Source organism: Pholis gunnellus, assembly GCF_910591455.1.
Source record: "Pholis gunnellus genome assembly, chromosome: 19".
Taxonomy (NCBI): domain Eukaryota; kingdom Metazoa; phylum Chordata; class Actinopteri; order Perciformes; family Pholidae; genus Pholis; species Pholis gunnellus.
This window is the reverse complement of record NC_136546.1, coordinates 20,807,713-20,823,176: the sequence shown is the minus strand read 5'-3', so window position 1 is coordinate 20,823,176 and position 15,464 is coordinate 20,807,713. Positions and strand designations below refer to the sequence as shown.

The 15,464-nt window shown below is 41.2% G+C and overlaps 1 protein-coding gene across 1 annotated transcript; it reads right to left on the bottom strand.

Annotated features, from left to right (window-relative positions):
* Positions 1-8,743: 8,743 nt before the first annotated feature.
* slc35d3 (solute carrier family 35 member D3) lies at positions 8,744-15,424 on the bottom strand (the record flags this gene model as incomplete). Its single annotated transcript, XM_079180141.1, has 4 exons — positions 8,744-9,481; positions 10,203-10,360; positions 13,238-13,448; positions 15,200-15,424. The coding sequence occupies 4 exons, from the start codon at positions 15,422-15,424 to the stop codon at positions 8,744-8,746; spliced, it is 1,332 nt and encodes a 443-aa protein (XP_079036267.1).
* Between the last annotated feature and the right edge of the window lie 40 nt (positions 15,425-15,464).

Genomic DNA, 15,464 nt, shown 5'->3' with positions numbered 1-15,464 from the left:
CAGGAGGACTGATGGAGACTCTGCTGGATGCTGCTGCCTTGTAATGACAAAGACACACATGATGTACATAACCACAGTATGTATGGAGCTCTGCTGCACAAGCCAATATATGAGCAGTATGCGGGTCATGTAGCCATGATTGTTTTAGTTGTTTTCTTCGGAGATCAGATTGTATTGTTGGAGCTGATGGTGATTTGATTGGACGGCTGGCTGTGGTTGTGTTTCTGCCCGTCAGACAGTCAGTACTGCTCAGTCCTGACCTCTCCCACTGTGCCAGTTTCCCACTTTATTGTCAGACGCTTTAGCCGTGTCCTATTTCTGGAGCCGCCTCTTTCCGACGTCCACGTTTGCCGATCAAAACGTGTCATTATGAGTTCACAAGGCTGTCAAGGACTTAGCCTTTAGAAAGGGGTCATTATGCCCAAGTGGCTGATTTAGAGATATCGAGGTCACGCATTCGATACCGCTGTATGTGAAGGAAACATCGGTGAGTCGCCTGAGGCAGATGGACACATTCAACATCTGCCCGTTGTTCATTCACATAGACGACGAACATCAAACACAAAATAGAGGGAAAAAGAAACCAAATTCAGAAAGAAATCCAGAAGTTTCTGAAGAATGTTGAAGGCTGAAGAGAAGTGAAAATGACAAACACTTCAAATGGATATTTGTTCAAGTTCTGTATGTTACATTCTTCATTAAAGTCCGACTCTTTTTGAGAGAAAGAAAAAAGAGGAAAATGTCATTTAAAGTGGCAAAAAACACGTAAACATTAAAGTGACAAGATCTCTTGCAGCCGTAGTGATTATGACTTTTGTCAGGGTTCTAGCTTCATATTGCACACAATGGGAACATGACAATGGGTCCTATTGTTCTCCTGCTCTTCATATGTGCTCCCCAGAGTCCTCTTTCTTCCAGGAGTCCGATGCTCAACCTGCTACTGCTGATTTTAAAGTAAAACACAAAGATGGAAATACATCTGACTTCTTTAAAGTGACTCTACTTCTATATGTTCTGGAACAATGAAACCGATCGAAACATTCAATCGTTTAAATTTCAAAGAAATAGTTCTTTACTGAACTATCTTCAGCCTAAAGAGGCTCCTGAATGTTTGTCTCCTCACAATCTGAAGCCGGTTCTCTCTGCTGAAGAGTCGAGTCAGCTAAATGACTAAATCTTCGCGTTGGAGCTGCTCACCGTGTGGAATCACTCGGTTGTGAGTATTGCTGCCGCTGCAGCTCGCTGGCTGCTGATGCACCTTTGAATTGAAACGCTCTGCTCCAAATCAATGCTTTACTGCACCGGCTGGAGGTTTGAGAGGAGCAGCTCATGTGTACACCTTCTAATCCTCAAACTAACACTTTTATTAACCGAATAAATTCATTATTCACTCCAGGAACCTTTGCTTCGTCTTGTTTCGTTTGACTTATTCCCTTCGTAAAAGGGGACAAAAGCTGAATAAAGGAGCAGGGCCGGTAACAAGTGCAGACACTGGACACACATTACACCCTCGATAGTCAACCAGAGCTGCTGGAGATGAGCTGGTATAAATACTGTGGGGGGTAATTGGGGAATGAGCAACAGGTGAGCAGGTGGATGATGTAGGAGTCAGGTGACCAGTTCCTCAGAAAATGCATGGTGGTTCTCACACCGATGTTTGAACATAACAGCTCAGAGAACGTGTAACACAATAAATCCTCTTAGTGTGAGTGATGAAGTGGTGAAGGTTCATGGTGAATCTATGAGTTCATGTGTTAACTCTTCACCTGTAGAGTCTCTAAACATCTGTAATGAACTAAACGTCTCTTTAAAGGACGTTTTCTCTGAATGAGTTTGTTCTCAGACTCTGATGATAAATCTCCTTCAGCAGCTCTCCATACACCAAACTTCACACGTTCACTCCTCTCTCTGTGCTGAAGGTTCACACATCACTCACACACTCATTCATACATGTATTAATAACAACATGGAGGAATGTCTTTATTTTATGGCTGTTGACAGTATTTTCTGATGAAGAGAGATCTCTATAATTCCCTCTGTGAAAGCATTTGACTGATACGTCAACAACATGAAACAAGAACTTTTAATCTGGTTTCATTCAATGGAAATAAGTATTACAATTGGAAAGTAGGAAAATTAGCACATAATAAACAAGATAACTCCTCATTTGAATATTTAAACATCATTTTCAGGATGTAAGTAATCCACTGAGGAGGTTTCATGACATCTGTTAGTTTAAATGTTTACCATATTTCACCTGCAGTGTCTCTTAATTAAAAATGGTGTGTGTGTGTGTGTGTGTGTGTGTGTGTGTGTGTGTGTGTGTGTGTGTGTGTGTGTGTGTCCATCCACTGCTAATCTGGAATACTACTGGACCAATCAGCGTGATATCTGTTGTGCTAATTCACGACCGTGTGCTCAAAGACCTTGCCTGGTTGCAGTGATTCACAATTTTTTAAAAACACGTTTTATTGACTGTTTTATCCCGTCATTGACTGCTGACTCATCACTCCTCTTAAAGGGCCGGTACGTGAAACATCTTCAGTGGCAAAAGTCATTTCTGTCATGAGGCGAAGCTAAAGACGAACTCTACGGAGCCTGTTGAAGGCCACATGTTGGCCTTTGTCTTATCCACAGAAAAGTTTTTTCTCCGCCGCCATCTTGACTTTGTCCGTTTTTCCAGCTTGTGGCTCTTTTTGTCGTCTTGATTCCGTCTGAAGCTTCCGCTGACGTCTTTGTCCCGTTTCACACAGTTTGTGTTTATTTCCTCTTCAGTCTGTCGTTGTTTAAAAAGTAGTTTTTCTTCACAGCGGATTTGCAGCTAAACTCGGAACCCTACGAGCCACTTTGCATTAAGTTCACCATTATTCTCCTTGAAGCTCGCGGTCTTTTTCCCGTCGCGGCGGCTGAAAGCGCGTTTGAAGTGAGATGTTTCTGTTTTATGTCCAGAGATTCATTTTTAGCTTCCAGCACTTTGTTCTCTGAAAACACGCAGCGTCTCAACATTGAATTATTTTCTCTATGACGTCACATGAAAAGCTTTAAATACAAAAACACTGAATCTTTTTGTGATTTCTCACACAAAACAGGTTTCTGTGCTGATTGTGACGAGATGTGAGCTTCAAACGCGTTGCTCTTCATATAAATGACATTTGATTGAAATTCAGGGAGAAAACCTCAGTTTATATAAACTAACTTACAGCTGAGAGAAGCTAATCCAGAAAGTAGTGTGAAGCCTCTGCCTGTTCTCTGATGTCCGTCTGAAATGAAACGATAAAAGCCGAGTTCAAAAACGTGTTTTACTCCACAACACTCTTCCTCCTCTTCAACCCAACACACGACTTTCACTCTGCAAATGGCTCCAGATGAGCAACCTGCAAATCCTGTCATTATGTGCAGGTGTGTGTGTGTGTGTGTGTGTGTGTGTGTGTGTGTGTGTGTGTGTGTGTGTGTGTGTGTGTGTGTGTGTGTGTGTGTGTGTGTGTTGCAGTGAAGCGTTTGAAGGACAGTTCTCGGATGGATTTTCCAGCAGCAAAGTGCTGAGTGGGCCTCTTAGCCGAGCAATTTTCCTCCTTTTACCTCACTTGAGAGTGTGGAGATGCAGTCGTGCCCCATGAGCCAGGCATTAACCCCCCCCCCCCCCCCCCCACGCTGCAGGATGAATTAAATGCAGAGAAAACTAGAAGCTGAAGCACAACAGTATTTCAGAAAGGAGCGAATGAAAATCCGAGATGTTCCACAAAATGTTCACAACATCAAACAATTAAAATGATGTTATTTCAGTTTGAGCTGAAAATCCATCCTTGACTTTGTAAACAGCTGTTCTGGAGCTTTCGATCGCGTCACACAGTCTTCGTCAGTTCGATCGGTCGTCTCAGATATTTAGATGTTCTGATTCTTCAAAGAGCCTTTTAAGGGCTTGTTGTTCATGTTGGCTTTAAATAGAGACTCATAGTTTATTCTTGATCTTTGCTTTTCACCAACCAACTTCACCTTTGAGCCAGCAGAGGAGGAGTAACTCCTCAAAAAATTCCTTTGAAGCTCAGAAAACAGAAAGTCCACCTGCTGATGAAGATCAGGTGAGGCGATCAAAAGCTCAGACGGCTACTAAATGTTTGAATAAGGAAATAGATTGTTAGAATCACGCAAACATTTTTCTAAAAGCTCCTTCAGGATAATAAAACCAAAGTTCAGTGAACACAGAAACACAGAAACAACTCTCACATCTCGACCGTCTGCAGAAACACCTGAACCACGTCAACCTTCATCGCTGCTCGTTACACTAATCAAGTGGATTTCTTGCAAAGTTGCAGCGTTTTGTGGCAAGAAATGAATTTCTTTTTTGTTTCCACAGTCAGAGTTTCTCAGAGGAAGGGACAGAAAGAAAAGAGAGAACTTCAGAGTAAAAAGATTGAAATACATTCTTGAGGTGAAGTTAGCCAACATTACTGGCAGAGACACGAAATTACCAAAATGAAAAATGAAGCAGATAAATCAACGTATTTTACAGTTTTCCATCTTTGTGTTTGAATAAAGGACTTGTTTTACTTTGTGTGATTCATTTGCAACTAAATGTTTTTGTCATGAATACTTACAGCAATAAAAGCAACATGATTTCTTTATTTCTTTTCCGGAACATTGTTAATTTTTTTGCAGACCAGATCCACTACTTCTGCTGTTACCTTTCACAATAAAAGCCCTGATATATAATATCCACAGGGGAGTGTTTCACAGTTTAAAAGACCTTACATTAAAAAAGTGATTCTTTTTTTCTTCCATTTGTCGTTTCATATCTGACAAAAGTTGCAATGCATTTTGTGAAATCTTTTGTTTTCAGAAACTATGTCAAAGAATGTGTTTTTGTTGGTGAAATTAACGAGGCTTTAGAGTGAAGGTGAACCTGGACGTGTTGTAAAGATCAGCTGTCACACTCAGAAATGTGAATATAATCTTTGACTTAAGCCGAGACGAGAGGATTCAAACAAAGACTACGGTTTGTCTTTCTTCCCCCGGAGGACGATAACGATCTCTGCCATGATGATGAAACATTCAGCTTCACAGAGCACCTCGTCCACACACACACACACACACACACACACACACAGGTGCTTATACATACAGACATAATGAACCATATCATAAATATATGATCTAATCATGTAAAGTGAATCTTTATGAGCTTCCCCCTCACAAACAACACAACAATAAACATCCCACTGAGCGATGTTCTTTGTATTAAAGAGAATTTACTTTGCATTGAAGCTTGCAAATTGAACATCAGATGTTCTTTCATTCACGAGACGGACTCAGAGAACAATACAGAACACGAAGAACAACTTCACGTGGAAATAAATGAAAGCAACCCGGGAATCATTGTTTGTTCGCTCGTATTCATCTCAAAATAACCCCATGGAATATTTAATATCCACCATGCGCTGCCTCTGAGTGTGTGTGTGTGTGTGTGTGTATAGTCTACTTGTGAGGACCAGTGGTTAGACCTTCAAAGTGGGGACATTTAGGTAAAGTGGGGACATTTTGGTAAAGTGGGGACATTTAGGTAAAGTGGGGACGTTCCTATATAATCTACAAGTGCTCCATATCCCCTGATATTTATGCCTTTTATTAACAGTAATCCCTTGAAGAGCAAATTATATAGCAAATTGATACAAATTAGTATCTTCTGCAAACAAGTTAATCAAAACGGTTTAAGTAAATTGAGGTAATTATATCTTGAGCACATGAATCTAAATCATGGTGTTGTGTGTATATATATGTGTGTATATATATATATATGTGTATATATATATGTATATATACAGGACTGTCTCAGAAAATTAGAATATTGTGATAATCCCCATACGTGTGATTTAGTTTACTGAACCAAGCTGAGTGTTTTTCAAGGCTCAGGAAACCCTTGCAGGTGTTTCGAGTTAATTAGACGATTCAAGTGATTAGTTGAATACCCTACTAGTATACTTTTTCATGATATTCTAATATTTAGAGATAGGATATTTGAGTTTTCTTAAGCTGTAAGCCATAATCAGCAATATTAAAAGAATAAAAGGCTTGCAATATTTCAGTTGATTTGTAATGAATCCAGAATGCATGACATTTTTGTTTTTTTAATTGCATTACACAAAATAAAGAACTTTATCACAATATTCTCATTTTCTGAGACAGTCCTGTATATATACATATATATATTACCGGACTCAGTACATCTCTTTTTCAAAGACATCACAAAGTTTCTTGACAGCAGGCTGTTTATTTACTCGTCACTCTTCCAACATGCTGCTTGTGTCCGTCTTGATGAATTAATAACTTCTTTCCAAAAACAGTTTTCACGACTAAATTGCTCAAATTATTTTCACAGACAAGAGAAACAAAAGCGCAGACAATAAAACTGACAGAAAGACAAACATACGAGTTGTGCATTTTACTAAAATGAACTTCTTCTGCACAGAATTCCAACAGTCATGTTCTAGGAATATTCTAGAAAGGACTGTGTAATTCGTCAAACATTATATTAATATTAGGGAATGTTTGAGTTGTAATTAAACCAATTATTAGCTGATTACTGAGCACCTTATTCTACACTTAAGTTGAACCGTTTGCTTGTCTTCACATTCTACATGTTCAGCAGCAGCTAATTGGAAATAATCAATTGGAAGTTTACCAATTGAAGACACATTTTCTCAATAATTGGTTCTTTTCAGGAAACATCAAAATAAATGATTAGGAAGTTGTGGAGGTGTAAAATCGAGCTCAATCCTCTGTTTGTGTTTTGGTTACCTAACAGTTAACTAATCTGGCTCTAATATAATTATATTCGTATGTCTACAATATGCAGAATGATGCATTGAAGGGGGAACTTGAAAAAACAAGAAGGATTCAATGTCAGCTGCCTCGAAATAACTTTTTAAACAAAAAGAAAATTAACATTTCAAATACATTCATGCACGTTTGCAATCTTGACTGATAACCTGGACATTTACAGTGAAACGCTGCACATCTGACTCACCATCACCTAAACACAAACCTGCAACACCGAACAAGTCACGCGTCATGCTTTTAACACCTAAACGTATCTCTTCCGTCTAAAATAACGGATAAACCAGGCTGCTAAAAAAAAAGACTTGCAGCTCGAGGGGACATCAGATCTTTTGTAGCGTTAAATGAAGTTTGGGTGACTGTGAGAAAGAAAAATCAATATCGATCAATATCACTGCTCGACAGGTTTTTCTCTCCACACAAGTCCAGACGCCTGTAGCTCCTCCTGTGGGCCGGTGGATCCGTGAAGGAGAGAAGATCAACGTTTCCAGACTGGAGTGAAATACAGTCCGACAGCACACGGTTTACTGTAGAGATGCTCAGCTGCATGCAAATGTTCCCCGACTGCATGTTAGAGGAAGTAGTCGGCTTAATGGTGCAAAGATGCTCATTGTTGTACTTTTTGTTAAAATTTTACTCTACATAACAAAAAGAAAAAACATTTTTTTATGTAGAGTTCTTCAGGAATTTGTTTCAATTGGGTCGACATCAATATATATACAGGAAGTCACGTCAGAATATAAGTGTCCATAATTCATTTAGTCGTAAAATGTAAGAATACTTTTATTTAAAAAACTCTTTGTTTGCGGAATTGAGGAAGTTGTATCGAATGTTTTCGTCTCCATATAGCTTTTCTATTGACACTTTGAAATGAGCATAAAAATATGTGATTGGAAACGCTGCTAGTGATGAAGGACACCTAACGATTAATCGATAATGAAAATGTTTAGCTGCAGCCCTCATCTTGATTTGAACCCGTCTAAAACCAAAGATACGTGTTAGTGAGCCAGAATCTGAGTTTGTAGGTGTATTGTTAACTTGAATTGGCTCAGAACAGGCTAGCTGTTTCCCTCTGCTTCCAGTCTTTATGCTAAGCTATGCTAATAAGTGGCCACACCAGTGTTCAGAAGGAAACGCCGCATTATTATTATTTCTTTATAAGTCAAAACAGGCACCGACATGTTTTTGTGAGCAGAAACGTGAACAGAGAATCAGCAGTAAAAACAAAGGAGACAGAGTGTGATCAAAGCTATCTTGTGAACCAGCGCATGCTTTTATTTTTACAGGCAAAGACACTCGATCTGATCCACATGTGCATTAAAAAGGTTTTAACTCAGACCCTCCAGCCAATCAGAAACAAGGATTCATCTTCACGTGACAAACAGGAACTCTGCTGCTGTTTGCTTGCTGCTCCCTGATTAGAATGTTTGCACAAGACACGCCCTTTTGTTCTAGACGCCCTTTTATTCTACACGCCCAGCTTCTGTTGGGATAGCTGGCTGATCTCTGGGGACGCAGACCGAATCATGCTACACGGCGGCGTGGTGTGATTCCCCACCAGATGCCACGGAGCCAGAATTTATCTCTTGACGGGCGGCTTCTCCACAAAACTCTTCATCCTGTTTTCTCCACCAGGAACCTCTTTTTCCTTCTTCTCGTCGTAAACAAAGAGCCTTTCTGTTCCCTGAGAGCCGGTTCGAGCACAGAAACCTGTGGCTTTCATCGAGGCATCGCAACATGTTTCCGTTTGTTCAGCGCTGCTAATAAAGAAGTTCCCGGTTGACGCGGAGCGTTAGTCGATGTTTTCAGTCACTCTTTTTCTTCTTCTCTGGTTTATGCAGCATGTTCACAACTTTTTTTTTTTATCCTCTAATTCATTCAGTTTTCTTTTGTCCAGGTCTCTGTCCCGACCTTACGGACTCTGCTGCTCCATGTTATCAATCAAAGGGTCTTTCTTCGTAAACTGCAGATGTCTGATGGACCTCCACACCCCGACGTAGCTGTCACTAACCGACTGACCGGAGGAGGTGTTGTCCCTGTGGAGGTGCTCCCTCTGCATCTCCAGCGCCTCCTTCTCCGTCATGATTCGGGAATTCGCGCCCGCCTCTCCGTCTCCTGTCCACACCGCTCCGTTCGCACAGCCCGTGGACGCTACCTCCTCCTTCCCATCGCCGCCGCTCAACACCCCCTCTGTCTCCGCGCGTCCCGGACCAGATCCGGCGCCGTCGGCGGGCCCGTCGCCGTTCAGAGATGGTTTCTCCGCGTGAGGCTCGCCGGGCAGCGCTCCGTCCTTCCCGGCCACCTCCAGGTCCTCGTACAGGCTCTGCTTCCTCGTCTCGAGGTACTTGACGACGCAGTAGGTGATGGAGCCGACGGTGTTGACCACCACGCCGCCGATGAACAGTCGGGTCGGCGCGACGTCGCTGAACGCCAGCATGCCGACGGTGATGGTGGCGATGCTCTTGACCACGCCGACGAAGCTGGTGGTGACGGCGGAGTTGATGTACGTGCATTGCAGCGTGGTGAAGTTCATGGCGCAGCCGATGAGATTGCAGGAGATGAAGATGAGCGTGACGTGGGGGTCCTTCCAGCCCTCGTACGACCACATGTTGACGGTGTCCAGGGAGATGAGGGAGCACACGAGGAGCACCTGAGAGACAAAGAGTCAGAGGTTGATTCAGAAAGGTAGAGACAGAACAAAGGAGGAAAAAGGAGAGAGGTGATAGAGAAAGACAAACAAGAGAAGTAAGAGTGAAAGAAGGGGACACATTGACCGTTCTAGGATTGACGGGTCAGACAAACAGGACTTTAACTCAGGAGACGGCCGTCAGTGTCCCGAGTGAAAACAAGAGAAAGAAAAGTGAAAAGAATGGGACGCGTTTGGAGAAAAACAGTGAGAAGAGAATAAAAAGAATAAAGAATAGAATGAAAGATAACAGAGAGAGAAAGAGACAAACAGGTAGGACGAAGAAATGGACGTATAGAAAGAGAAATGAAAGGAGGATATGAGAGAAACAAAAAGAGAGTTCACAGAGATGGAGAAGGAGAAAGAAGAGGTAAAGATAAAGAGAGGATGACAATGAGAAGCAGACATGCAACAAAAAGAAGAAGGGAGATCAAGAAAGAGATAAAAGGATGCAAACAATAAAAAAGAGGACGACACAGAACCACATAGAAACTATATCGACAGCAAAATGTTTTAGATAAGAGAAGACAAAGAAGATAAACTAAGAGGAAAGGAAGGGAAGGAAAGAGAAAAGGAGAAGTAAATAAGGCAAGACAAATAAATCGAGTGATGAGAATGAGTGAAAAAGAAAAGTTAAGACACTGAATCAAACCTCGAACCCCTTCAGTGTTGACGCCTTGCTTACCGGCGAGGCCATCATGGCGATGGCGTACTGCGCTGTGAGCGGTCCGTGCTCGCTGTCCAGACTGGTCTTCTGGATCAGGACTAGGAAGGAGGCGTGGATGATGACCGTCAGCATGCCGGTGATGTAACCGAAGGGATCGCCGGTGAGATCGCCGGCACCTGGGGAGGAAGTCAAGAGGACGGGATCCCGAAGTTTATTCTTTGAACTCGTTTTGCACCTCCTTGTGCTCATTATGGGTCATCAAAGGGATCTTTTTTTGGTTCGCTCATAGTAGTTTTGTGTCTGTTTGTTGCGTCTCTTTGTGATCGTTTTGTGTATTTAAAGCAACACTTTGGAAGTCGTGCCCCTGGATAACTAAACACCGAGCACCTTCGCTTCTCAAAAGACGGAGTGAAAACAAAGTATAAATGGAGCAGGAGGAAGACAGGAGAGGAATTAATCCCATTTTAGTCCGTATGTAGGCTGGAAACCTACGTTCTATCTGAGAGAGCCACAAAAAAACAGTGTAAACCACAAACTCACAAACCTACTCACACCAAAGATACACGACACACAATAAAATTAATAAACTAAATAAAAATAATATTATTCTCTGAATCAACATTTTGAATCAGAATCAATATTGACTTTCGTCGTACCATGAATGTCGTCCAATGAGGACAAAGACACCAGAACCTTTTTAAATGGACTGTGTGCTGATATCTATATTTATTTTTAACAAATCCCATAAAAAGACCGAAACCATCATGGAATAATCTACGAACAAGTATCCTGATACATCTTCCTCTGAGCCATTGATCTCCATTAAAAACACATCTCACATTCATCGTCCTGCTGCCACAAATACTCACTAGAGCACCAAGCGTGGATTAATCCGCCGCTGAAAATAGTCCAGAATAAATGTACTATTTCCTCCTGTTTGTTTGAATATAAACTGCAGTGAGCAGCTGATTTAGGAAATCATTGATTTGTGTTCATAAAGATTTACATCTTCAGCAGCAACCAGTGGAATCGGAGGTGAGAGACACAGACAGGAAGTGAGACAGCGGCAACCTCCGCTTCTTTAAAGTGAAGCCAAAGCTTCATGTGTTAAAGCTGCATTCTCTCTAGTGACCACCAGGGGGCGACTCCTCTGGTTGTATAGAAGTCTATGAGAAAATGACTCTACTTCTCTCTTGATTTATTACCTCAGTAAACATTGTAAACATGAGTTTATGGTCTCAATCTCTAGTTTCAAGTCTTCTTCAATACAGCATGATGTTCATTTAGTAAATGATGGTCCATTTAGAGTCAAACAGACCATAAAGCAGGGGATGCTTTAGGGGCGGGGCTACACAGTGATTGACAGGTCTCTACGTCACTCCTCCTCAGTCCAGATATGGTCACTTCCTGTTCACTGGTTGTGAAAAAAAACAACAAGGCGACTTCAAGACGGAGACGGCTAAAATTGCTGAACTTGAGGCTTCAAAACATCAGTCCACAAACCCATGAGTGACGTCAAGATGACTACGTCCACTTCTTATCTACAGTCTTTGGTTTTTACGTTACCTGAGGGCCACCGTAGTTCTCTACACGCTTGTTCAATTTGCAAAACCATGATATCGCACTCGGTGGCTCACGTTACCTCAGTCTTGTAAAGGGAGGAGTGAGCTGAGAGCGATTCCGTCGGTTGTAATCTGCAACTTCACCACTAGATGTCACTAAATCCCACGAACTGTCCCTTTAAGGTTAGAAAACGATTCTGGCCGTGGTTGAGAGGAAAGAGAAATCAAACTAAAGTCGTCTCCAGCGTCGAGGTCACACACTTTGTTGACCCAAATATGATGGTTGTTTCATGAAGGTTAATAATGCAGAGAAGCAATTTAAAGACACTTTTTGTAGGATTTGAATCAAGAAATACTCGTCTTTCCCCAACGTCTGAAAACTAGATTATCAGCTAGATTAAACTCAGAATGATGAATCAGTCCATTAGATTCATATTCTGCACATTTCACACTTCATGTTTCGACCCCCCTCCTGCCACCGAAACACTGAGAGCAGCAGCCGCGGAGATTGATTCAGGAAATAAATTATCTGTAGGTTTTTTTTGTTTGTTTATGACTTCAGGATCATTAACGGTAATGAAAGAAGAAAATGCACTGATGGGAAAGATGATTAAAGGATCTTCACAGGACCAGAAATCAATATTAACGGTTAAACAGCTTTACATATGAAGAAAAGATGTTTAACTGCAATATTTAGAGGGAAAAAAAATAAACTTTTCTTGTGAAAGTTAAAGAGAAAAAGACTGAATGATATTAAAAAGGAGAAATTAAAGAAGTTATCAGAGTGAGGAGGAACAACAGCGAAGAAGTTCAGCCATCTAATGATGACATTGACTAATGGAAGCTCTGATAGTTGAGCTTAGATTCTCGTTATGGATGGATAGTTAGGGCATAAAATACTAATGGACTCTTGTCAATTTTGTTTCAGAAAGAGAAGGAGAAAATAATTCGGAGAGTTCATTTAAATTAATTAAGGGAACAGGGATAAAAAGTTCAAAGAAGAGGGGAAGGACAGTAGAAGAGACATTCCCTCCATGAACCACAAGAATAAACAGATTCAATCTCTTGTAAGATCAAACGCTTGTTAATTCTTTATCACAGTTTTCCACATTAAAACTGAAGTCAGAGGTAGAAAGAAGTGAGCTCATCAGCCCTCTGCAGTAAAACACACCCAACCTCTGAACCAATTGCCTGCAGTCAAGATGCTTTGTGGGTAATGTAGGCGCCAGGTGTTGACAAGGACGAACAATGTGACAAATCTCTGGTTCTACTGCATCAATTTTGTTGCTTTTTCTTACAAAACTGTCAATAATAAGTCCAACAATGCAAAGCTAAATCTGTGAAAAATATATTCGCTATTGTAAAATAGCAAAAATATGCAAACATTTTGGGAAAGCTGCAGCAAAGTAAATTGTTTTGTGCTGCAGAATAATCACAGTAAAATGTCCTCAGGGCCCCGGACAGAGAGATGTGTGAATGTGTCGTGTTTACCAGCCAGTGCGGCTCCACTGGTGGTGATGATCACGGCGATCACCACGCCGACAGACGGCACGCCGTTCCTCAGCACGCACACACCGATGCTGAGCGTGAAGAGCGGCAGGCAGCGCTTGAACACGACGTACATGGGCAGGCTGAGGCCACGCAGAGACCACAGAGTGAGGGTGGACTGCAGCGTGGAGAGGATGCACACCGGGGCGAACTCCTGCACAGAGAGACACAACAAGATAAATAATAAACATGTGTTGGTCTTGCGTTCACTTCCTGGAGACTTAACCCACAACGTAACGCTACTCTAACCCTAAAACAAAAATAAACAGGTCTTAACTCTGAGATTTAATGATTTACCTTGTGGAGACCAGATTTTTGTCCCCAAATTGGTGACAAGTCCCCATAGTGTGATTGTTTTAACTGGTCCCCACAATGTCCATAACACACACACCCACACACACACACACGGAGACGTATACGGAGACGTATACGCCGTCTCTACGTCACTCCTCCTCAGTCCAGATATGGTCACTTCCTGTTCACTGGTTGTCAAAAAAACAACAAGGCGACGGCCGTAATCAAAGATGGAGACGGCTAAAATTGTCGAAATTGAGGCGACATGGCGACGTCCACTTCTTATTTACTATGTCTATGTCGATACCAAACAGTAGTGTAGGGGGCGCTGTTACGACAAGTTCTTCTAGTTATTGATACGCACAGAGGATATTTATCCTGATTTCTTAAATTCATTTTAACATCAGTCCACCCTCCATTGATGAAGCAGAAAACACAATATCCAGTTGGGTTTATAACCAGATTTTACAGCTGCAGCTTGATGGAATAAGTAACTGTGGATTGTTTCGTCTTCTATATTCAGTATAATATTGAAGTTATTTTAGTTTTGTGAGTATAATCACTTCTAATAATTGTACCTGGTTATGAGCAGAGATGGGCAGTATTTCTATTACTTGTATTTGAAATACGTATTTCAATTACTTTTGAGTATTTTGTAATTTGTATTTGATAGGGCCGATTAAAAATCTAACGTAAATAACAACAAAATACTTTAGAGTGGAGTAATTTTGTATTTAAAATACTCAAAATACTTTCTCCACGAATCAAAAAACAGTTCACGCGTTCAGTCTTCAGATCTTCAAGTTCAACAGATTGTCTGCCAAGGTAAATATTTTATCTGAGTGTGACAGATGTCAACTACCTTAATGTATAATTTATGTCTGGGTTTGGCTACATAGCCTATTGTTTATATATGGTGATGGTTATAATATCAAGCTAGCCATCGATGCCAACATGCTAATGACGCTAGCATGCTGTCTAGACTAGTGCATAGCCAGTGTTTAGCAAGTTAACTTATCAGTGGAGTAGCTAGCTATAGGAAGAGGGAGATTGGGAGCTTATATGTCATATGTGATGAATATGTTCTTGTTGATACAAAGCCAAAGTTTATGGGCTGTTAAGTCCCATTAATATATATATATATATATATATATAATCAAGTTGTTGTCTTTTAATAGCTTTGCTAAGTTACACTGACATTCTGTAACTGTTCTTCCTTTTTGTGGGGTTCACCAGAGCTTTGTGTACATTATATAAACCTGAATGCTCTGCTATACCACATTGTGAGAAAACAGAAAATCCAGAAAAAAGTATTTCCTATATTTTAAATACAAAATACATGTATTTTGTTACATTTTCTGGCACCAGTATTTTGTATTGTGTTGTAATACATTTATTTGGGGGTATTTTGTATCAAAATACATTTTTATGTATTTTTGCCCATCTCTGGTTATGAGACAGATCAGAGTACTTATACTTATATATATGTATAATTCTATGTTCAGCCTTGTTACATGACAAGTTGCAGAGAGAAAATCAAAGTGAAGAGATCAAACACCTCTGGATGTCTCGTGGTTCCTGTTTGGGAATCACCAAATGTCTTTTTTTTACCTTGGAGAGCTGCAGGCTGAACGGCGGCACCTTGATCTTCCCCAGCCGCCGGAGGACCTCCAGAGTGAGCGCCGCGAGGCTGCTGGTCAGGAGCTGGATCAGCGTCAGGAAGTTGAAGTGGTAATTACTGATGAGGAACTTCAGCAGGATGTTGAGGGAGCCGGAGAAAACGCCGTGCGCCACGGCCACGCCGATCCCCAAGAAGCGGCTCTTGGGCACATCCATGGCGGTTTGCTGGTCGCTTTAGAGAAAGTCATGCAGGAGA